Source organism: Betta splendens, chromosome 22 (assembly GCF_900634795.4).
Source record: "Betta splendens chromosome 22, fBetSpl5.4, whole genome shotgun sequence".
Classification (NCBI taxonomy): domain Eukaryota; kingdom Metazoa; phylum Chordata; class Actinopteri; order Anabantiformes; family Osphronemidae; genus Betta; species Betta splendens.
The window spans coordinates 10,000,469-10,025,316 of NC_040900.2; the positions used below are offsets into that span (position 1 = coordinate 10,000,469).

General features: G+C 41.1%; 1 protein-coding gene across 7 annotated transcripts; it reads left to right on the forward strand.

The window, feature by feature from the left end:
• Positions 1-756: 756 nt before the first annotated feature.
• On the forward strand, positions 757-24,831 carry klc1a (kinesin light chain 1a). 7 transcript variants are annotated; one of them, XM_029139960.3, is made up of 17 exons: positions 757-1,239; positions 2,805-2,887; positions 4,962-5,229; positions 5,321-5,551; positions 5,736-5,814; positions 8,060-8,288; positions 8,860-8,947; positions 9,999-10,100; positions 11,557-11,730; positions 11,905-12,004; positions 12,160-12,212; positions 12,754-12,821; positions 13,047-13,155; positions 13,967-14,128; positions 18,808-18,938; positions 20,890-20,956; positions 21,630-24,831. In XM_029139960.3, exons 3-17 carry the CDS (start codon positions 4,963-4,965, stop codon positions 21,693-21,695), a joined length of 1,926 nt encoding a protein of 641 aa, XP_028995793.1. In that variant the 5' UTR covers positions 757-1,239; positions 2,805-2,887; position 4,962; the 3' UTR covers positions 21,696-24,831. The 7 variants fall into 7 exon arrangements, with proteins under 7 accessions (XP_028995793.1, XP_028995794.1, XP_028995792.1 ...); XM_029139961.3 differs by lacking the exon at positions 2,805-2,887 and having other exon boundaries at positions 13,967-14,101; XM_029139959.3 differs by lacking the exon at positions 2,805-2,887 and having other exon boundaries at positions 758-1,239.
• The last annotated feature ends 17 nt before the right edge of the window (positions 24,832-24,848 follow it).

Genomic DNA, 24,848 nt, shown 5'->3' on the forward strand with positions numbered 1-24,848 from the left:
ACTGTAAATATTAATTCAATTTCACAAATATTTAAATGACGTTTGTTTTAACTCGATGTACCTAAAGAACTGAATGCATTTATTTAGCTTGATATTGTACATAAGGTTCTACTCTGTTAGTTTTATTTCAAAAGCCACCTTTGCAACTAAATCTTGGTGTCATGACCGAAAATACTTTAAGTATCATAATGAATTAAGTACTCAGGCAGCATAACTCACTGAATCATTATTATTGATGGTTGAGTTAAAAGCCTTTTAGATACAACATTCTAAGGAGGCGTTGTTACAAACGTTACAGTCAGCTGTAATGAATAGCTAAAAGCTTAACAGTTTATTAAATATTTACTTGCTTTTTCGATCAGTGGCTCAGTTAGGATCTATCGATTCAAGCATTTTGCTTATTAATTTAACCGTGTCTTTCTTTAGACATATGGATCAGGTTGTTTCTGGATTGATTATGATTATTTTAATTACAACTGTAGACGGTTCTTAGTAGAGATTATTACTGCAGGTCACAACTAACCTCCTAAGGTCCTGAATATTAAAGCTGAAGAGTCGATGCTAAATAAAAATGGTTTAGTTCAATTCAACTAGATGACCTTTCAAATTTGTTTAAAATATTGTCATGTTCTATCGAAGCGTCTGCTCATATTGTCAGAAGCCGCGTTTCCTGCGCTCCTGCTTTCTGGATGTGATAAATCTGGCCGCGTCTCTCGCACCGCAGCTTCCCCTTTAATCCGACCAGGGGTGACATCATTACCGAGGCACAGAGGGGGGCGCCGGCTATCGCCATTTTCACGCTCGGCGCAGTCAGTCCACCCGTGGACCAGCGCGCTGTCATCTCCGTGGGCGACTCGTCCACTTTGTGCCCGGGTCCATGAAGCCGCGCATGTTTTTGTAGTTTTTTTGTAGGCAATGGAAGTCCACGGGAGCTCGTGCTAGGCGGCTCCGTCTAACGCCAGTGTTTGACAGCTCGGTCGCTAGCTATGTAGCTAGCTGGTCATCATCAAACCGCGGTTGATGCAGTGACGCGCAGTCGGCGAGACGTCTCCCGGGCGCAGGCGGAGGCAGTTCGGAAACCGTGTCCTGCGCGACTTCCCCACTTTTAGACTCGCCAACAAACGTTGCCTCCTAAAGGAATAGCATCTCCATTTAGGAAGACGCGGGTGAGAAGGGAAAAAGGCGAGGAGGGCGAACGTTACAGTCCGGCTGCACTGGCAACGGATGTCCTAGGGAACGGTAAGAATGGCTCCGTGTATTTCTTGGATTGTGTAATTAGCTTATTACCCACTTCCATGTTGTAACGAGCTCTTTTTTGAGTGTCATTAAGTCACAACCATACATTTGAGGTGTAACATCATATACAGATAACGCGTGGGCTTATTATTTTAAACAATCACCCGATTTGTGCCGTGATAACGTTGCGTGTTTACGTTAATTGCGGGAATTAAACGGGCCCGATCACGCTAGCTGACGTAGAGTCTTGAAGCAGTCACCGCTCTGACGCTCGGCGCAGGCGAACAGGTTTTACAGGTTGATCTGAGTCCAGGCTGCAGATGTCGAGTGGATCGTGCCCGTCGATGCGGGGGAAGGATGCACTTGTTGGGCCACTGCAGCAGCTGACGGGCTCGCGCTGCCGGACGCCCTTTCATTGATATTCCGAGCTGGGCGAGGGCTGTGAACGCTGCCAGCGTGGGGGCACAGTGCATCCCAGTGTGGGCCGCACAGCTGGGAAACCAAAGACACCGAGAGGCGACCATGAATATTTTAGGTCACACGCAAACGCAGAGTCGGAGGAGTCTGATCTCCAAGAAACGCCAGCTTTCTCTGCGCAGTGTTTAATGCCTAATGTTTGGGCTGCTTGGTCCTTCCCCAGCCTCACACCCCCGGATCGCCCCCCCCCAGGGGCAGCTGCTTGTTGACCCGGGTCCCGCAAGCGTGTCTGGATCGGAGGAGTTTTTACTGAACATTGCAGTAGATCTTGAGGTGTTTATATGCAACAATGAAAGATACATATAAAGAGAAAATCATTTAAAACAGCCAAGGGTGTCATCAACCCATCCACCTAACCTGAACCTGTGATAATCAATGTGTGGTACATTTTTATTGCTTTATACTGCCTCATTTATTGTTCAAGCAACACTTTTATTGTTAAGGCTTCTTCCAGCTTCCATTTACCAGTTTTATTATAAATGGTCATGATGCGGTCTGACTACTGGGAAGCGATTAGCTACTGAGATGTGTCAGATGATGATGAAGTTCATGCAGTCAGTCTCGCCGCTTATCGGTTTTAATAGCGCAGGCTTTGAACCTGAATTTAGTCTGTGGCCAAGTTGCGCTTTAAAGTCGGAGTCTGCGTGCGAAATAAATCCAGTATATTCTCTCTCCAGCCCTCGGGTGCTGCAGCAGGCTGCGGTGCCACTCCTGTCTCTGTAGATCGGGCCATCTCACTGCAGCAATTCTGATAAAACTTTGAATTCCTCGCCCACGGCTGGCCCGTCAAGGCAACACCATATAAATGCTGTGGTCATGTGAGAGCATATCCTGTGAGTTCACTGCAAGTGATGTTGTCACTTTCTGTGGGCTCTTTAAGCCACCAAACACAGTCTGTTAATTATTAACACCAGTCGCACTCGTCACATAATCGTGCTTTGCTATGTTTCAGCGCTACACTGTCGCGTCTTGTGAGTGCCTCATTTGTTAATCCTTTTCTTGGTGTCTTGATGCTAACAGCCAATGTCATCACATGATGTATCCGTAACGGCTCGGCATTTAGGCAACACTGATGTTTTACTATTCTACAGGAAGTATTGCAGAATGTGAAAGATGCATAAAATACAGAACTGCACCAGATGTAACCAACCTTCAACGTGTTAATTCATGACTAGTAAGTGAATTAATGACTAAGATTGAGCTGACATTCATCATCTTTTCGATGTTTCTCTCTTTTGTACTGTATCCGCGAATCACATCATGAACAGAGTGGGGCCCTCAGCCTGTGTGTATGAACACGCGGGGCCTCAAGCAGGAGCCTGCGTGCCTCTGATTGCTGAAAGCGTGTTCTGGCCCCAAGCACTGACTCAAATTGGTCAGCACAGAATGCTAGTCTTGCTTATTGCACAGGTCTTTGATTTCTATGCTGCGCTTTCTACAGTTCGAAGTGGGTTGCGAGGCTCTTTTATGTGGTGAGCCTCTTTTTTTAACTGCACCTGTATAATAGTCGGTGTGGTTAAGTAACCTGCCCAGTTCTTTGAGCTGTTTATACCAGACAAACCGGCATCTCTTTGTGACTAGCACAGGTTCTGAATAGTACCTGCTACAGGTAGAACAACTGCTGCTTCACTTCAGTGAATAGCCAAATTAAAACTGGGCGCATGATGCACATTATAAATCAATTTAAATGTGATCACAGCTTTTCATCATCATCTAACGATGTCTGCCTAAACGGAGCAGCGTCATGCTGCAGGCTCGAGCCTCATTCTAAGCAAGCATCCACTGCTTCTGTTTTTTCAGTAGTCCCCAGACACAACACAAGTCCTCATTCTGGTTGCTTGTCGCCTTTTATCACCTCCTTAACCTGCTGCTATGAAGAACTGAACCTCTGTTCGCTCAGTCTGCAGCTAGCTATTTACATTTCAAAAGTTAACATCAAAAATACTTTCCCTGACACTCCCTGCGGTGCTTTGTACTGCGAGATTCATCAAACACCAGAAATAAAAAGGCTGTTGAATCACAGCAAGGAAAAAGCCCTGCGCTGTCACTTTCACTTCTCTATTACAGTTCAGTGCCTGTCGTCTTTCTTCTTTCCAGGGTTTTAAAATTGGCCTTACTCTATTTTACCCTCTTCTGTTGTTGTATAAAGATTAATACTCCATTTAAAATCAGTTCACATTTTGTCACTTTTATTTTGACCGGTGCTACAGTTTAAGGAGAGATGTCAGGATTTATTTCAAACCAGTCCCACTAAAAGCCGCCCAGGGCTGCACAGCTCCGCTCACTTGGAGCTGCTGTTTTCCATCTCCCTCTGCTCTCAGCGGCACCTTCCTGCTCCGCTGCCAGCTGATAGGCTCCATGTCGGTTGCTGAGTCACATGGAGCGATCAGGGCTGTAGCCCTTCCTCCCTCCGCCTCGTCTGTACGCAGCAGTCTGCAGCTTATTATTTCGTTCGTCTTCATTTGAACTGAGGCAGTTCAGGACAAGTCTGAGCTCTTCACTTGGTACAGTGGCATAGCAGCCTTTGTACGGAGGTGAGCACATGGCTTGTATTGTGGTGACGTCAATGATAAAACTAGCATCCAGGTATTTTTTTTTTTTTTTTATATTTTTCCAGAGTCGTGCAGGAAAAGCTCATTGAGACTTTGAGACTTATTCATTTGAGTGTTTGCAGGGATGTAATGAGCAGCTTGGTTCAAGTGCTACCGGAGCATTCGGTCATAATCCTCTTAAGCATGGGAGTGAATACAAAGAAAGTCAGGGTGGAGTGAGACGGAGTACATAAAAAACATGCTGAAGGACAACATCCATAGTGCTAATTTCACCTGCAGTCTTTAGCTAATGTGCCCAGAGCATTTAATTTCCCCTCTGTATGTAACAGTTGTGCTATAATCTGTAGCTGTGATTATGGGCAATATTATAATCCAGGTTTTCTGCTGCAGCCCTGCAGCTGCTCACAACGTACAGAACTTTATAAGCCGGGAACAATCTGGCTCAAAGTCACCTTGAGCTTTGTTTTTATTAATTCTCACAATCCGAACCACTACACATACAGTACACATGGGTTTCATTTAAACCAGTGTTGTTTAAATTACTCCGAGCTCAGTGTTTATTGGACAGGGACATCCAAAGGTTATCTCTCTTCATTTATGACTTAATTACATTAGTTAAACAATCATGTTTATGTGAAGCAATTTGACCATAATGAAATAATAATAATGGTCTTTACTCTTTGGTCAAATACACAGGATGCGTGAGGACATGTCCACCATGGTGTGCGTGAAGGAGGAGGAGGATCCTGGGGAGAAGCTTTCCCAGGATGAGATCATCTCCAGAACCAAGCAAGTCATCCAGGGGCTGGAGGCCCTGAAGCAGGAGCACCACTCCATTCTGGACGGTCTGCTGGGCACACTGCGCTGCCTGAAGCAGGATGAAGAGGGAGTTCTGGTGGAAGAGAAGTCCCACATGATCCGCAAGTCCCTGGAGATGCTGGAGCTCGGACTGAGTGAGGCACAGGTATGTATGCAGAGAATAAGGACAGAAAAAAGGGAGAACCCACTGTTGAACAACCTTTGTTTTTTAAAAACATCCTCTCCTCTTTGTTCAGGTGATGATGGCACTGTCAAACCACCTGAGCTCGGTGGAGTCAGAGAAGCAGAAGTTGCGAGCTCAGGTGCGTCGGCTTTGCCAGGAGAACCAGTGGCTGAGGGACGAGCTCGCCGGGACGCAGCAGAAACTGCAGAAGAGCGAGCAGAGCGTTGCTCAGCTGGAGGAAGAGAAGAAGCACCTGGAGTTCATGAACCAGCTGAAGAAGTATGATGAGGACCTGTCCCCATCTGTAAGTCCTGAGCACATCTTCAGAACGTGTCATTATGTTTGAGGAGAGATATAAATTATGAGGCGTAGTATGCTGGTTACCTCTCTTTTGTTTATACATGTATCTCTCCATGTTCCTCGTTCGTTTGTCCTCCTTCTGTCCTTTCTACTCCATGTCTCATCTCTTCCCTCTTCCTCTCCTTTAGGAGGAGAAGGACTCTGACTCCAGTAAAGAGACTCTGGATGATCTCTTCCCAGATGACCAGGATGACCAAGCCCCAGGCAGTAAGTGTTCTGTCTTTTCCTCCTCCTACTCTCAGGGATTGAAGACATTGCGCTCTGCTGCCCGAATATGAAATATAGCGTCTGGCCTTGGGGTGTAAAATTAATATCATGTGTATAGGAAGAAACCTGAAGCAGGGTTAGGGTTGTGACCCAAATCAGCTCCTGAAGAAACAGGTTTAATGGCAGGAGTACAGTAACGCTAAACCCGAACAAGAAATTGATTGTGAAATTGCTCTATTAGGTAATTAAACAAACTATATAAACAGCAGCTTTAGTTTTAACATGTGGCTGGTTACAGCTGTGATTAATAACGTCCAAGTTTCTTTTTCTAGGCAGCAGCAATTTAAAAAATGTCTCTGCTGAAACTGATGGCTTCTCTTGGGACAAATGTTCAATCCTTGCACCAGTGGCAGTTCTGTGCTTTACCAAAATCTACTTAGTGGTTGTCAACGGAGGATGTATATATCATATAATATATAATGTTGACTTTTCTCCAGCCATTTGTTGCTTTTCTGAAGCCCTATAAATCACTTCTTGCCTCTGTACTTTCCCACTCTGTCACAGTTTTTCTTTGCTCCTAGTTTTTATGTCAAGCCTTTACCTCAGTGTTTGATGGGGTGGTCCTTCAGCTCGGCAGACCAGGCAGTAAAGCTATGTTGGCTGTAAATGCCCATTAGTCAGGACCTGGTTGAGGCTGGAGGGAGGCCATATGGAGCAAGATCCTCCCAAACAGATCAGTCTTTTATTTTTTGATTAACTGTTGACCAGTGAGGTGGACTATATTTTGTGCCCATAAGGCTGTTTTAGCTCATTTCCAGTGCATGATAAAATGAGTGTAGTATCTTATTCCTCTTTACCACAGAGCTGTTATGAAAAACACAGTACTGTAGTTTGTCACCCAGCTGCCCCAGATATTCAGCAGAGCATCAAGTTGTAATAATCCGCAGGTGTGAGTACTAAATGGGACAGAGGACACACACTAATGCAGTAATTATGTGTCCCCACCCATTCACACATACATAGTTATAGCTGATTTTCCAGATTATGAACACACCCATAGACTCTTGCTCACACCTACAGTGCATCGGTGCTTACAGTAAATACAGGCAAGTCGCTACATTTGAGACGGGCATATACAAAACTTTATGGACCGAACAAAAGGGAAACAGATGGGTTATAAAGTTGAGGTTAGAGAGTAGTAGTAGTAGTGTATTAGTTTTCCTGGAGTACTGAAGGAAAATGAATGACCAAAAGACGTGCTGCCTTTTTCATCACGAAACGCTAGAAACAAAATCAAATTTAAAAGAATCCCTGCATCTTTTTCAACTATTGTGTTGTAAAATACTGAAGGGTACTGTAGGTATCGGCAGCAGCAAGTTTCATTTTGAAGCAGGTTTTCCTTGCGTACAGTTCTTGAATGAAGAGCAAATGCAAACAGATGTCTTATAAAACTGATGTGGTCTCTAACTTCCCTGGATAAAAAAAACTAAGAGAAAATTGTATAGAGGCATATAACCTGTATGTGTTTTGGATGTGCTGGTACGTGGAGTAGGAACTTCATCAAATGCCGTTTTCACTGGCATGATTTTTAAAACGGAGCTGTCTGAGACTCCAGCTGAGAGTGGGTGAGAGGAGGGATTCTGGGTGAACGCTGCTGTACATTAGACATCTTACCTCTCTAGCTTATTCAAGATGCTTCAAAAGCCTCTGGGTTTCGGTAAATTGCTGTCAGCTGGTGATCTCAGAGGTGATCTCAGCTCAGGCTTTCTTTAGAGCGGCCTCAGGCTCACATACAGTTCCATTCTTCGATTCAAATATTTACAGTTCACTTGTTTAGCTAAACAGTGACTTACTGTACTGTAATAGATTGTTTCTCAGGATTTATTTAGCAAGAAGAAGTTGCTGTACAATACAAGCAACCTAACACACATATTGAACCCTAACCAGACCAAGGGGGCATGTTGTGTACTTTTACTTAAATTCTTAGTACTATATTTAGATGCTCTTAGGCTGAATTACAGTAAATGCTATCGACATGGAGCCACAGTGTAGGTAGAGACAGAGGCTGCTGAGAGCACCTGGTATCACTTGAAGTCTATGGGTGACTCCTACTTCACAGCCCCCGGCTTTCTTCCAGAATAAATCTACTGCTGCCTGCATTTAATAAGCAGCTCAAACAGGAACTGAAAGAAATGGAGATGATGCTTAATACAGTTATTATTCCTCTCCACCTTGCCCCCTCCAGTCCAACCAGCTCACGGCAGTGCGGCAGCAGCAGCGGCCCAGCAGGGAGGCTATGAGATCCCGGCCCGTCTGAGGACATTACACAACCTGGTGATCCAGTATGCCTCCCAGGGAAGGTATGAGGTGGCTGTGCCCCTCTGCAAACAGGCTCTGGAAGATCTGGAGAAGACCTCTGGGCACGACCACCCAGACGTGGCCACCATGCTCAATATCCTAGCCCTTGTTTACAGGTTAGCCTGTTAGACTCATTTCATTCAATTGGAAACTTTTAGTGAACTGATAGCTTTTACCAAACAATACAAGGAATGTTTCTGATTTAACATAACATACACATAACACTATTTGAATACCACAGAGAAGATGCTGTAAAATATGTCTTCTTGTCACTGTGACAGTCACAAAATAGCAAACACAGTCCAGCGTAAGCTGAAATCTACAGTGAGTGTTAATTTTCCAGCCCAAGAGGAAAAGAACAAAAGATTGACACACAAGGGCTGGACAAGTGTTTTATGGGGCTGGTCCAGTGTTTTCTTACATCCACAAATCTTATTGAATGAATAGTCAGTGCAGGTCTTGGTGAGGTTCCCCCAAGGCTACAGACTCGGTGACATTTTGTCAGTACACTGTCGCATTGTGACTGTGGGAACTTAAGAACAACTACTTGGAGCATGTCATGTGAAAGTAAATGGCTGTCGCTGTAAACTGTCAGCAGAGTTTATGGTTGTTCTCCTTGGCAGGCTGTCTTATTATTCTGCCCATCTGTGTCTGTACTGTCTGACCGGAGATTCTTCTGTCTGTCAGAGACCAGAACAAATACAAGGAGGCAGCCAACCTGCTGAATGATGCTCTGGCCATAAGGGAGAAGACTCTCGGCAGAGACCACCCAGCTGTGAGTCCATATTTACATTCTACTGTAGTCGTGAAATTGAAAATGGTCATAATCTTGTCTAAGTCTTAGCAAGAAGGTTATTTCCCAGAGTAAGTAAAACATATAGCTTTAATGTATTGTCTGTGGTCTCGCTCTTGCCTGCTGTCAAGGAATCTAAACCAACATTAGGTTGATTAATTGTATCAACTCCAGCAGGGCTGTCTCCACTGTCTGGTCCACCATCACTCTCTACTTGTGAACCTGAGGTTAGCTCATGCGACTCCTTTCTTTCCACCTCCGTCCTCTCATCTGGCAACCAAACTATAACCTCTCTTCTCCACAAGGAGAAGTGGTTTGTGATTCAGAGTAAATCATATTTTGGCAAGATTATAGCCAGTTGAACAAATCTTTACTATCTGAGTTTCTTTCTGAGATTAATTTTTTGATCCTTCTAATCTTGTTATCGTGTCATATCCCCTTAATCTTTTTTTTTTATTCACCTTTTATTCAGCAAATTGAGCATATGGTAACGATTGTGGTATCTGCTTACACAGCTTGTAGGTTATGTTGTGTGGTAGCTCAAATTTGTATAAACATGTTCAAAAATTGTCACAAGAATAAGAATATACATGAATTGCACTGCACAGAAATTTTAAGTTGTAAGTTTTTGCCCCCTCCTCTGGCCTTTCAGTTCCACTCCTCTTTTCTTTCTCAACATTCCTTCTTCGATCATGAAACACCCATCTGCCCTTCCACCAATCTCTCCTCTCACACGTCCACATGGCCACCAGATCCAGATCTGATGAGAGGTGACCTCCAGGCGCCTCTACAGTCTACCTCCTCTTGAATGCATGTGTTTGGGATTTATTGTACATCTGATTGGGATCAAATTACTGTCCACCATAATCACCTCCTCAGTTTACACACCCTCTTCGTCCTGGCTCACCAGATTAATTGCTCTGTGTTGCTGTTTTGGAATTTTGCTGTTGCTCATAGAGCACACATGGAGCAAGATAATTGATGGAGGGGGAACTAGATTTTAAAATAGCAAATGTGTTTGTTCTTTTGTCAGGTCGCCGCCACCCTCAATAACCTGGCTGTTCTGTACGGGAAGAGAGGAAAGTACAAGGAAGCAGAACCTCTGTGCAAGAGAGCTCTGGAGATCAGAGAAAAGGTGGGTCAAAGGTCAATCTCCATGGCACCACGATTGGATCCAGTAGTAGTAGTAGTAATTGTTGTTGTTGATGGGATCTAGAACAGTGACTCTAAAGTATCCCCTCCCTCAGTCTTGTATTGTTCACAGATATGTAATGTGGTCCAGCAGAACATTCTTTTGTCTCACCAATAGATTCGTGCCTGAAAAGCTGCTGCTCAGCAGGCAGTTTGTTATTCTGTGTCTGCCCTCAGCTCTTGGCTTTGAATATACCCTGCTTCGTTCTCTTTGCGCCTCCTCTCTGAAACCGGCGTCCGCTTTGGTGAAGCTGAGCAATTTCATTTTTTATGCTACTTATGCTCCAATGATAAAGTCTACCACATGCATTTTTCTGCACAGACGCAGTTTTGTGAAGTGACTGTAGCTGAGCCACTAAATCAGAAGGTTTTATGTGTTTTTTTTGGCATTTTTGTCACATTTTGCATTTCAGATGCATGACTGAAAGTGGTTATGGATGAATCAGCAAACCTTTCATATCAAAATGATTTTATTTATTTACACATAGTGATTTACTGTGTACAGTCAGGTTTTTCAGGAAATCGACTACTTGACACATCTTAATTAATCTTTACTGGTGCCAGGTTAGAGAATATATTAGTTGTTCATCATACACAGACAATCTATTCGTTACTAATTAGTTTCATATTTAGTTATTGTTTCTTAGAACTTTAGGTTTCACACCTGGTCTTTTAAGTGAGCACACTAAAAACAATCTGCGTCTCAGTGAGTCAGGCATTGCTATAGCATGTGGCTTATGGCAATACTGTAGGCGGAGCCGCCCTGCCACACCTCCCACAGAGTTATCTTTCAGTGGACTGAAGCTAAAAACTGGACACTGGACAACAACCCACACAATTTAAGTTTATATTATCTCTAACCTGCTGTGTTACACTGTGCAGCTCTCAGTTGTTCTGTCCTCCCACTGTTCACACGTCCTTTCCTTATTTAAGAGCTTTCTCAGTGAGCATCAGCATTTTTCCTATTCCTTATCTGCATTTATAGCCCCTCCCCCCGCAAATCCGACTCAGTCTGACTCGTATAAAACCCTTGGTTGAGTTTTTATATTCTAGCTACCCAGCAGTTCTTATGTCTATTTCCATGCCTGCTACACTTAATTGTAATGACTCTGAGCCTCTGTAGCACACAGGAAAAGCTTATGCCTTACTAAGATCAATAAAAACACTGCTTTTCTGCTGTTCTGATTTTTGTTAAGTGTAGACACTGTTTACCTTTTTTAGCTTTTACTGTATTTTATTTTATCAGGTCAGTAGTTCATCAGCTACAAGAACAGATTTCATGTCACCTGGTGATAATTTCTCACTCAGAACATAGGCTGGTGACCAAAATGCTACAGACACATTCTGATAAATGCACTATGGGTTGTTTTAAACCCTTTGTCTGTTCTCTCCTTGTCCAGGTGCTGGGGAAGGACCACCCAGATGTCGCAAAGCAGCTAAACAACCTGGCTCTGCTCTGTCAAAACCAGGGCAAGTATGAGGAGGTGGAGTATTACTACATGAGAGCACTGGAGATCTACCAGACCAAACTGGGTCCCGATGACCCCAACGTGGCAAAGACAAAGAACAACCTGGTGAGAGGGATGAGCACAGGCTCATTAGCATTGCCTTATCAAATCATGTGGCTCTGCACCAGTTTGTAGGCTGGTGATCAAACATGCTAGTTAGCAGGGCTCACTAAAAATGTTTAAAATGTATTAAAGACCCTTACTTTGTTTCCTGATTTAGTTTGTTTGCTTTGCTTGTAGGCTTCCTGTTACCTGAAGCAGGGCAAGTTCAAGCAGGCTGAGACTCTATATAAAGAAATCCTCACGCGTGCCCATGAGAGGGAGTTTGGCTCTGTTGACGGTACGATGTGCATGTGTGTCGGTGTAAAACGTACACACACTTTTATCTTTAGCTGGAAAACATTAACCATATTCTTTAGAGAAATGTGTGAGCACATGTTTGTCCTAGATTCAATTTTCTGTTTCCGTGTGCAACATGTTTGTTTTCACCTCCAGATGAGAATAAACCGATCTGGATGCATGCTGAAGAGAGAGAGGAACAAAGCAAGGTGACTGTCTGTCTCTGTTGATATTTTCTATCATTATAATATTTCTGTTTGATTAACATTATACTGATGTAACAAAAGGTAAAATCAGATGTGTATCAACGTAATAGCTGTGCCACAAGCACAGACGGCTTAATACTCAACCACTGACGTTATCATTAATATTCTGACAGATTTAAAATCCTATTAAATCTGGACTATGAACGATTGACTTTACAAAGAACTGGATTAGGAGATTAAGTTTCAGTAAAAACCCACGACCAGTGACGATGGTGTGAAAAGCTAATAGTTCCAAGTAGGAGTTTATTTTTAAAGCTTTAGTTATTAAGGCTGACTGTAATCCCAGCACTAAAAACTCTTTCATGTTGCATGTGAAGATTTCAAATTGGTGCTTTAATGTTGGTCTTTAAATGAGTAATTTCACATTTCAGTTTGCATGTGTCTCCTTTCATCCCTATGTCTCTTTGCTGTCCATTTAATATGTTAACATGTGCGTTGATTTCTCAAAGTGTCTAGTGTGAACAAGAGTTACTATGTCTCACAGGGGAAGCAGAAGGATGGTTCACCGTTTGGAGAATATGGGGGCTGGTACAAAGCTTGTAAAGTTGACAGGTATGCTTGTTAGACAGTGAAAACAAAATCTAAAAACTCAGAAAAAAGATATATTAAATAATGGCAGTTTCTTATTTTTAGAATTAAGCATTGCAATCCTTAAATGCTTACTTGTCTTTCACCTTTTTCCAACGCAATACTGGCAACATGTGTTCTTAATAGAGAAATGTGAAGATGCTGGCGAGTCAAGTATCATCTTTTGATATTTCTCGTTTCGGTATGCAGTCCCACAGTGACCACCACCCTAAAGAACCTGGGTGCCCTCTACAGGCGGCAGGGCAAGTTTGAAGCTGCAGAGACCCTGGAGGAAGCAGCCATGCGTTCCAGAAAGCAGGTGTGGTCTCTGGATGATCTGATTCAGAACACAGGATTTCTAGAGTGTAATTAGACAAAGGTGTGTCTTCTTCAAACTGCAGAGAAAACTCTAGAGCAGCGCTCAGAGGAGGTGATAAATACAAAGGATCTGTGGCACATTCTTGAGACGGTACACCGCAGAGGAAAGCTTTTCAAATGGCTTTGATGAAGTGTTACTTTTAAGACTGATTGGCGTCTCCTGAAGTGGGAGGCAGTGGGTAAACCAGCTTTGCGCCAGAATTAGGATTTACTTTCAGGATTTACCATCAAGTATCCTAGCACTGCAGCTGTGCTGTGTAATGTAAAATTAGACTGGAGTTCTGTAAAGCAAAGTGACATGGCATTACATAATTGCAGTAATTACTCTACCAACACGGACAGTATAAAAAGAGAGTCTAGTCAAAATAACTGAGAACGAATGTTGTGCCTCATTGAAGGTCAGTTTCTCTTTGTGAAATTTTATTTAAAAATATTTTATATCAATGTTTTGGTATTTCAACCTTCAAGAAAGGATCTAAGACAGCGGGAAATGGTGTCTGACATCATTGCTGGTTGTCCTATTGGTCTGTGTTTCACTCCTTGAATAGCGTGTCTAATGTGAGGAGTCCGCCGGGGCCCATGCTCAGTCCAGCAGGGTGTAGAAGTCTGGAGCTTTATCATGTCCGTGTCAGATGTGCTGTGTTTGTTTGTGTGCGTAAAGGTGCACATGATCTGCAGATATGGTCAGCTTTAGCTTCAATTACTGTAGACTGATTGAAGTGGCATTTGTTGCTGCTCTGTGTGTTTTTTAGGGTCTGGACAATGTGCACAAGCAGCGCGTGGCTGAGGTGCTGAGCGAGCCTGAGGCTCGTGAGAAGCAACGGAGCCGCGAGAGTTTGACCTCTGACACGGTGAAGTACGAGAGCGGCCCGGACGGTGGCGAGGAAGTGAGTATGAGCGTGGAGTGGAACGGGGTAAGTACAGTACACAGCCCCAAACACATCACATAGTCTCAAGAACCAGGGACAAAGGCATCACCACACATAGTGCTGTGATCTGGTAAATAGTTAGACTTTAAACCAGCTCTGAACCACCAAGTAATAGGAGCCATGATATTCATATTTTCTCTTTAACATAGCCAAAATGTGGAGCAGCTTTCCTGTTCCCTACAGTGAATGTGTTTTTATTATATAATGTGTTTGTATTTAATCCTAATTTGAAGATCCCTGCCTTAATTCTGTGTTTAAAAGTGACTACAAGTGAAGCTTAGAAAGATGTTATTCTGGCTATAATGAATTACTGGTGACGGACCAGTACAAATGATGGTGTGAGTAATTTTACACTGTGCTACACTGGCAATGCTGATTGACTGTTGCGCCTTCTCTTCTCTTAGCATTAGTTAAGACGTCATATCAGATTCACACTTCTCATCTTTTCTCAGCTTCATTGTCTTTTACAATCACATAGATCAGTTTTGATTATAAAAGCGTAATCTCTCCTTGTAGAACTAACTCTCAGTTATACAAAATGCATTCACAGCTGTAAAGCCCTCAGGCTTTCAGGCTGCACTTGCTGGCACCGACCATGGAGCTCCCTCTGCCGCAGAGCCTGTATTCTAACTGAGCAGACACCTTTTAGAGTATCTGCAGCTTTTTTCTCACCCTGTAGTGATGCAGTAGCGGAACAGGGCTGTAGGGTAGCTGTAGACCTCTCACCCTCTCCATCTACCTTTTTTTCCAAATGGCATCTGTTGGTGCTCAGCGCTGACTAGCTCACATAGCAACAGTAGTCATAGACCCTTGAACAACCAATCAGCAGCTCCTCCTGCACCGCTGGGGGGTTTGGTGTGAGACACACGGACATACACAACCACCGTCATCCATTTATTAAGATGGAGCCTCCTGCAGGCAAATGTCTGAACCCATTTATATTCTCCCTTAATCTAAACCAATTTGTAGCTTAAATATAAGCATAAACTCAACAAGGATATTAATTCAGACATTCTTGATCCACTTTTAGCAGAAGATTAATTTAATCTGATAATTGGTTACAGACCTATGTTTAATACAAATGTTATTTAAATTTCTGTTACATTATTGCCTTATCCACTTGTCAAACTAGGTTTTACTTTTCACCACCTCTAATACAGCTTTCTCAACAGGCAGATGTGAAAATTTATTTCTGATCATTTATTATGAATAGACATACACTGTGACACATCAGTCTGTTCCTCTGACTCAGTGTGGGCTCTGTACTGTACTTCTGTGTCCTCTGGACACTCTGTTGATGTTTGTGACCTTTGTGTGTAAACGTATATCTGCTTTGCATTTGTGTGATAAACTGCTGCTTGAGAATGAATTGTTTTTTTTATATATTTTTTTCTTTGCATGCTATTATTACAGTTAGCAGCCACAGAGAGAGAAAAGACTAAATGTGGAATATTTTTTCCATCTCATTAATTCCCTGGTAAAATTCTTGGGGACATTATGCTGATAGAGCTGAAACGAGTCAAGCAAACAACCAACATTGAGTTTCAGAATAACTAAATAGCTGTGTGGCTGCTCTCATGCATGTGCATGTATCCCCTCTTTGTTAATTTTGTGGTGGTTTAATTGTTTAACTTTTTTTTTCTCCTCCTCAGTGTGTTGTTGTTGTTACAGATACAGACACAGAAGCTCTCCAACCTCTTAAACAGACTAAAGGATCCATAGATACCAGCCAGTACAAACTTTACCAGCCTGTCTCCCTTCTCTGCTTGTCTCTCTAGGCCTGGCTACATGTATTTATCAAATCAGAAAATTGTAATGTGAGCTCCCACTAAACATTACTGGGCTCAAACGACAACACTGAAGTGCTGCAGCTGCAAAGATTAGGCAATTACAGCAAAAATGTTAAAGACAAGATTCACAATAAGAGAAATTGTATGTGTAGATACAAGAGAGCTAATAAAGCTTTTTCCTAAAGTGCCTCTTATCATCTGGGTACGCAGGACCTCTTTAAAATGATGCATCAGTCTTATCCCACGATGGTAGACGACAAGTTTGTTAGCTCATAAATAACAGAAGGACGTACATTCAGTCGTAGAGGCTGCACAACAGCCCATAACTAGTTTGGCATTAATCTCCACTTTGATCACCATCTAAACTTCCAATATCTGGAGAGCTCCACATTAGTTAGTAATCAATCAATCAATCAATCAATCAATCAATCAATCAATCAATCAATCAATCAATCAATCAATCAATCAATCAATCAATCAATCAATCAATCAATCAATCAATCAATCAATCAATCAATCACATGAATCAGCCGGCTGTAGAGGTGTTGTGTCTGATCTGTGAAACTGCTTCCTCTCTCCCTCCATTGTACAGTTTACTTCTTTTTGCCTCATTATTTTTTCCTCCCAAACTGTCTCGCTCGCCGCGCTCTGTCCCTTGTCTCCTCTTCCACTGTTTAAATCTGGTTCTCTTCTCTCCCTGCTCCCGTCTGACTGGCAGCAGTAACTCCAGATGCCTTGTAATGGTTCTAAAAACTTGTCTTCTGCATGACGGACGCCTCGGCTCGCCTCCACCCCCTCAGCTTTGCCGTTTTCTTCAGCTTTTCATCTCTTTTCTCATCCACCTCCTCTGGTTTGTGGTGGGATTCTTCATGCTGCGTTCAACCAGAGCGATAACATGGCTTCTGTACTCGGTGTTTGGGAACGCTCGCCGCATTGGAACCAGATCTGTGTCTAAATCAGAAACCTTTGCTTCTGACTTCTTGCTGTGTAAATCTGCAGTAGATGGGAGAGGATCATGAGCTTTATGGTGACATTAGATTTGTGCTTCTTACCTTGTTCTTTCTTCTGTCCTTTACCACTCACCTCTGTTTCCTCTTGTTTTGCCACTTTCAAGTGTTTTAAGCTATATTTTAACTATACTTTTTGGAAATTCTATGTCCAGACGGACATTGTGACATAAAGCCAGCTTCCTCCATTTGACTTAAATTCCAACTCATGTACAGTAGACTGTGTAGAAGGCAAAACGTGAACTGTTTTTTTTTTTTTTTTGCTGCTGCTGCGTTCAGGGACAGTGCAGTACATTGATTATTGTGTTTTGCATGCTCTCATCCCCTACAATAAATAAAAACAAAAAAACAATAGATGTCAGACAATGGATTTTGAGAATCTTTACAACCTCACTCCTGCTTTGCAAACAACAAACTACAAACATCTTACTAACTTCTGTTTTACTTGTCTGCATTTTTACAAAATGCATTGATGACTTAGAGAATTCTCTTTCATTTTCCTGGTTAAAAATTGTCAGAACTTAAGCTTATAATTCCCCTTTATCCTTCTTTCCTCTTCACCTTTCCCTCTGTTCATATTTCAGACTTTTTGACCTTGCAGTTCAACTCCTCATGAATTAGTGACTACTGATAGCATCTTTGGCTCATAGTGACTTAACTTAACTTGTCAGCATGATCGAGAGCACCGTTGATTGTGGCTCTGTAGGTTTCTGCTCCTATTAGAGTTTAGTCATTAGTGTCTCTTTGTCACCTGTTTACAATGATATTAGACTAAACCGCAGTATGTTTTAATGTCGAAGAGTAGAAACGTTAAAGGGAACAGGATTCATGTACAATTGTGCATCCAGCCTGTTCACCTTCTGTATATCTTTGTAAATACATGTAAACGTGGGTGGTGGGGGGTTGCAGTCCACAAGCAACGTTGCATTTATTGGGAAATTGGGATTTGAAATATTCTTTGTCTCTCTTCTTGACTCCAGCTACTAATCTTGTGTGTCCTGTCCTGTTTGTGCATCTAAAAGTTTCTTTCTTAACTCCTAATAAAAGCTAAACTCTTCGCTCACCCGAACACGTGCCTGTCGCCTCTTTGTGTGTTCCTGCTCTTTTCTGTGTGCACCTTCCTGACTGAGTGAGCTCTAAGCCTCCATGCAGTACATCTCAGCAGCAGCCCTCAGCCAGTCAGTCATTTTAATAGGCAGGAGTCAAAGCATACTATAACAAATGAGCTCCCTGCGTCTCCCTGTGCTCGTTAACTTTCCAAAACGGAAGCTTCGTCCAGGTTTTCCCTAAGTACAGTAACAGCTGTCAACCAAGTGTGCACCAAGCACTTGGCAGGAGTTTTAAACATGACTTCTTTGTGGTTTGTAAGCAGTACACACTTGTTTCAATAATACATGAGTGCTGTTAAAGTGTTTCCATATTTTTTATAATATAGATATATCAATAATTACAGGGCAAAATAGAAATGCAGGCTTGGACTAAAGAGACTTCACATGCACGTCTTCGCTCTGTTTAAGTTGCAGAGAACAGGCGTCCTACGTCTCTGAGCACCATGTCCCAACAGCTGGTGTAATTATCTCCACATAACAAACTTATCTGTTGGTGTAGGGCCAATTAAAGCTCATTATGAAAGTAGAATGCACTGATTACAGAGTTTGTCATTTTGTCTGTTTGCAGGTGAGTGTGTGTTTGGATCTTGTGTGCACATAAACACTTGCATGGAAAACATTACACAGAGATACTGGCATATAACTGTTTCAAGCAGCAGACTTAATATACCCCAATGGGCCTAGTACTACACAGCACTGTGTGTGTGTGTGTTTCGATGTTTTTATGGAGGAGTTAACCTTGTGACGTTTTTCATCAGGACAGCTCTGGATCTCTGAAGAGGAGCGGCTCCTTCAGCAAACTTCGAGCATCCATCCGTCGCAGCAGCGAGAAACTCGTACGCAAGCTGAAAGGCGGCAGCTCGTCACGAGACGAGTCCAAGAACCCTGGGTAACTACCCCTCATACCCACCCTGACACCTGTCTGTCCTGCTACAGGTGACTCTCACTTAATGCACTGGAGGTCTGGTGGATCGAGCTGGCCCTCCAACCCCCAGCCTGGTGGTTGGCATTCTAACCAAAAACAAAAGAAGGGATTCGCTTTTCTTTGCTGATTGTGAAATGGCGAAACTCAAAAGCTTATTGCACAGAAATGATGGAGGAAGCCTTTACTGGCACACATGCATTTGTCTCTATCCCAAGTTTACCTTCAGTTTCTCACATCGCCATGTGCAGCATTTATTTTCTCCAAACACATTAAGGTTTCAAACAATTTGAAATAGTTAATGAAGGAGAAAGTATTCAGAACCTATTTTCAGCAAAAGGCTAGTTAGTGAGTAGTAATGGTTATTAGTTCAACAATAAATGGAAGTATAGGTTCCAGTGCCTTAATGTTGGAGTATAATTTGAGTAATAAAAAGATTTACATTTTATTAATTGTGAGAAAAGGAAGGACACATTGTAGGATGAAATTTGGAAATGGTTGTAATGTTTTTTTTAAAAAAAGAAAACTATTCTGAATCATTTTGTAAATAGATTTCATGTTTTTAATTAAAAAAATATTTTAAAATTTCATCTCAAGAAAAAAAGTATATTTACTGTGAAACTATGCATGTATATTTTAGGGGAAATATACAAACTACTTCAAGAGCAAAGAAAATGAACCTATAGTACCAACAGAGTATTAACAAAACACAGCACGTTTACACCAGCTTGCACTGATTCAGCGTCTCATTTTAAATTACCCCACACCAGCTCCTAATGCAGCTAATTGTCAGTATCATTAGAACAGTACAGTATGAAGTCAATTAATTCAAGGAAAATTATGCCACTACCTCCCTCAACATGCTGTGACGGGCGATGTGTAGAAAAATGAACTACTAATGGCTGCTTTTGATTTGCCTTTTATCAAACTCATTCACCTTTTTTTATCCCACTAATAATTGCAAGTATTTATTGGGTTTTGTGGCTTTGGAGTATTTTTGTTGGTTGGAAATCTTTTTTTTTTTTTCCTTTATGACTTTTTCTTGCCTGCATGGCTGATTTTTTTGTTTTTGAAGTCTATGCTGTGGTGAATTTTTATTTATGAATAAATTTTTATTCATTTGACTGTCTTGTTGCATGCCTCATCTGTGTTCTCACTGGTTTCTGTTTTCTTTCCTGTAACTCATTATGAATATCATGATGTCACCATCATGGTCATAATGATGATGTGCTGATCAGATCTCTGTAAAGTAAAGCACTGCAGAAAAGTCCATTGACGGCTGTTTTTCAGCCACTGACTGTTGGCAACGTTTAATTGGTGCAAATACTGTATTGTACAAGAAAGAAGTGTAAGTAATGGAGTACATTCACGTAAGTAGTTTTTGAGGCACCCTTAACGACACTTAGGTTATTCTTATCAATATTCTTTCTTTACTGATTCCTGTAAAAAGAACAATTATATTCTGTACGTCCAAGTTACCATGTACATTAATCATTGTATTAGTTATTCAGTCTAGAACAAGGATTTTAAATTGAATTGGTCAGAATAGATATTTTCTGCTGTGTGGCTTTACTGAAGCATCTGTTTGTTCAATATCAATCTATGATGTCTGCTTCTCACTGGTAAAAGGACAAGATGAGTTAATTAGACCTTGGTACTACTTTGTTAAGGTGGATAAGTCATTTAATATAAGCATGTGATGAAACAAAGTGGTACCAACATTTTACATTTAACCTACTAAATGTCATAGATAAGAATGTTAATACATATCTAACCGGATGTTTAAACATGTCACCGATGTAGCGTTCACAAACACATACTGAGCTAAACTCCTCACACCTGACTCTTCAACCCACCCCCCTCACCTCTGACCTCTCACCCCGCCCCCCTCTCCTGCATGTCACTGCTCTGGGTGCAGCATGAAGCGAGCCAGCTCTCTGGGGGTTCTTAACGTGCCGGACAAGTCTGCGAGCGGCCGCTACCAAGTAAGGAACCAAAATCTGTGTTGACTCAAGTCCTGGGGTATCTGCAGAGAGGTCGAAGAAACCTAATACCACATATTTCGCACATTATCTAAAGCAAAGATGAAAAGAAAAGATGTAAAATTCATGGAGTTCTTCCCTCTGGGCAAGAATCAAGTCATGTTTACTTCTAGTGATCAACATATTCAGCGCACACTTGTTTTTTCTCCGTAACTTTTTGATGAGCTTTGATCAACGAAAGACAAGTAAAATGTCTGTTTATGAAACAGAATATGCTGAAGAACAGTATTGATGTAGCAATTTTGTTTAATCTACAGAGTTTACAAAATTGACTTAAAAATAGGTTTAGTTATTTAAACAGTAAAGACCTTTACAATTAACCTAGAGTATTTTTTTAACATCATTGTAATTCAGACTAATTTCACTCCCCATTGTTTTTACTCATTAACAGAAATTAAGTGATCTTTATAATCTCATCTCAACTACAGTCCTTTTATTGAGTACACACTTTGTTACTTGTCTCATTTTATCTGAAGCATGTATGCAGGACGTAGCTGCATTACCTTGAATTTGATGTGGGACTTCAGTGGTCCTCAGCTGCAATTCTTGACTCTTCTTAAAACGCTGTTGTGGCTAAATGTCTTACGGTACGTCATCTCATTTCCTCTGATTGCAGGAACGAAATAATCGTCTGAGTAACAGTCGAGACCTGAGTGCCAGCCACACTGATCTGGCGCATTGAAGGTGAAGATCACAGATCTGCCTCCTCCTGAACCCTGAACCCTCCTCATTGTAAATAGCTGTTTGTGAAAGGCTCCTGTCGTCCACCATCAAATGCTCACTGCACAGGTTGTGAGCTTTCAGTGCTCTTTAAAAGCTTTATGCCCTTGGTGGAGGATCACATTACATGACATTATTATTACACAGTGACAAACAGGATGAATACACACACAGTTACCTTCTGTGTGTTTAAACAATGTGTGGCACTGTACATGATTCCTAGGTCCAGTTACACCATAGAGAGGGTTTTGGATGCAAATTTGACTCTGCTCTTGTTGGCTGAGGTTTACCTAGAGCCATGAGAGTCACAAACACTTTGACAATAATTGAAGGATAAATGTGTAAAGTCACAGATTGTATTTTCTGGATACATTTAAATCCCCTGATAAAAGCAGTGTTTGAACCCTGCTGAGTGAACCCACATCTTGTGTTGAGACCTACCAAACATCTTGAACTAAAATGTTACTTCCTGTGTTTGAAAGTTTTTCTTTTAATGTATGTAGTTCTGTGTTTACATTTGGAGTTTTGTAAATTAAGGTTTATGTGGTTTTTGACCCTGTGCTGCTTTAAATCTTTCATTTTTTTTCTACAACATGTTTAGCATTGAGAAAAGATTTTTTTTTTAAATGTATTGGCTGAAAACCCCTCAGGATGGAGGTTGAGGCTTCTAACATTAAGCACAAACAACCACTACACTTCAACACATGAAATGTTGCAGCTTTGTATACTTCTGTCTGTTTATTCAAAACAGCACTTTACCACATACAGTAAAGTTGAACAAATCCAACCAAAAGTTAGAAATGATTTAAGACATATTCTGATATAATAAACAATAAAATATTTAATTTGCAAAGGTAAAATATATATTTGCTATTACCAAAATGTGTGACCTTGTTATACTATACAGTTGAATGGGGATATATTAATGTATATGAACCTATTCTAAGGGTTGTGTAAAACTGGAATTAATTCATTTTTGCATCACAGCTGCTGGATTGAGCTAATGAAGATTAGGTTGCAGACATACATTTGAAGTGAATTTTGAAGGATTTATCACAAAAGTATAATATTGATTATAAAGTTTAAACAATTGTCTGTATACTAAAAATTAAAAAATCTTGAGATTTAGGATTTCACAAGAGTCTCTAAAACAATATGCTGTAAACTTACTTTTCTTCTTTTACATGATTTTTATGCATTTATTTTATTTCGCACATTATCTAAAGCAAAGATGAAAAGAAAAGATGTAAAATTCATGGACTTCTTCCCTCTGGGCAAGAATCAAGTCATGTTTACTTCTAGTGATCAGTTTGAATGTCAGATTTCTCTCTCTGATATTAAATTGTTGTATTTTTCTTTTCATTTGACGTTACAGGTTAGAGTTCGGTGTAGTGAAGCTTCTTGTTGACTGTTGATCAGTCTGCTCCTCAACCTGCCTAGTGCTTTTTTTGTCTATATTGTTTTAATGCAGAAGCTCAACAAAGTAGTGAGGCACATAACATGACCACGTCTATTGGTTTTGTTGATCTGGGCAACAGTTCTGCTGTTTGGTTTATATAAACACGTGTAAATACAAGTGTGTCCAAATTATTGGCCTTTGCACTGTTGCTTTTAGATTAATCAGGACAGGTCTGGAGGTTTATGCAGAAAACGCTGTCACAGGAAGAAAATATTAAGATCTGTCCTTGAACTATGACTTTTCTAACACAATTCACATCTTAGTGGCGATATGATGATGAGCTGACTTTGTTTACAAAGGTAAAGATCTTAGTCTGTGCTAAGGCTCCTCTCCAGCTGTGGCCACATGTGGAGTATAACCAAATCTTTGCTTAAAGAACAGTAAAGGGCAATAGTAAACATGCCATTTACTTGTATTGCTCTCTATCCATGGTCTGCAGAAAATGTTACAAAATTACATCAACTAAATTTAATGACAATAAATATGTAATATTTGAGGTCATATTTGTCAGTGATTGTCTATAATAAGTTGAATTTGTGTTCGCCATAAAGAGCATAAATGTAGGAAAAACAGCCTGACATCCCCTTATTTCTTCTTTTTCCAAATAAACCATTACCTTACCTTGGCAACATACTGGCTGGTGCACCCTCCACCTGTATGATGCACCAGTTCCTTTTGGGATTTTATTTCCAGAAACACTCCAGAACTGTTCTCTCCACATTTCATCACACATCCATCACCTTGTGGTCTTTAAATGCATGCTCCTGGATGCGACTACTCATGACACTACTCGCCCTGTGTTGGTGCTGCTCCTCTCATGCACATGGTATTTTCTCCTGTGCCTATAAATAAGATCTCATTATATCGTAATATAAGAGGGAAGAGGCATTACAGAAGAGGAGAAGCATAGAAAACACAGACTGGTGTTTTATTTCCATCCATACACTTAGTTTTATTCCTTTTTTCTTTTGCACTGATATTGTAGAGACATTTTCTACAAATTACATAACGTTCCTTGTCCCTGTTTACATAAGCGGCAGTTATGTTTCAAAAGAAACTACCTGCTACTGCGATTTTGTCACTTTTACAGTTTAAATTAAAGCACAGGTTTCAGGTTATTCTGCAAAACTTTTGTTCTTTTGTTCATTTATTTAATTTGCTTGTTTGAACATGAGTATGCAGTTTTATTTCTGGCTTAATTTTGGTATTGACTGTTAGTATGTACTTGTGTATGTTATTTTGTGCAGTGTTTGTGTTTGGGAACTTGATCTGAAGATATTTGTACTGGGAAGCTGCTGCTTTTACTTAAGGAAATAATATGTCTCGTGTCACTGATGAATTCAGTGCAACAGCGTCCTCTGCTGGACAATGTTAGACTATTTCAGAAATATAATCGGCCACATTCCTCTCTGTTAGAAACCCCTACGTGACTTAGCATCAGTGCTACATCAAATGACTCATCAGTGAGCTTCAAGATCATTACTCAGTTTTGATTATTGTTTTCGTCCGTTATTGTATACTGTTTCCAACTGATGGATTTGAAAACGGATCTAAGAGCCTTCTATCTAGTTTTCCAGAGTTACTGTCGACTATGCTTGAGATGTAAAGTTCCACAATAAATTTTTATTAATTTACTCTACTTCGGGTTTGTTTTTG

Bases quoted from the DNA above. Each gene is read 5' to 3' on its own strand.
- klc1a (XM_029139960.3), top strand. From the start codon at position 4,963: ATGCGTGAGGACATGTCCACCATGGTGTGCGTGAAGGAGGAGGAGGAT. The intron at 5,552-5,735 runs GTAAGTCCTGAG...CCTCTCCTTTAG, and splicing joins ATGAGGACCTGTCCCCATCT to GAGGAGAAGGACTCTGACTC. The intron at 12,005-12,159 runs GTACGATGTGCA...TTTCACCTCCAG, and splicing joins GGAGTTTGGCTCTGTTGACG to ATGAGAATAAACCGATCTGG.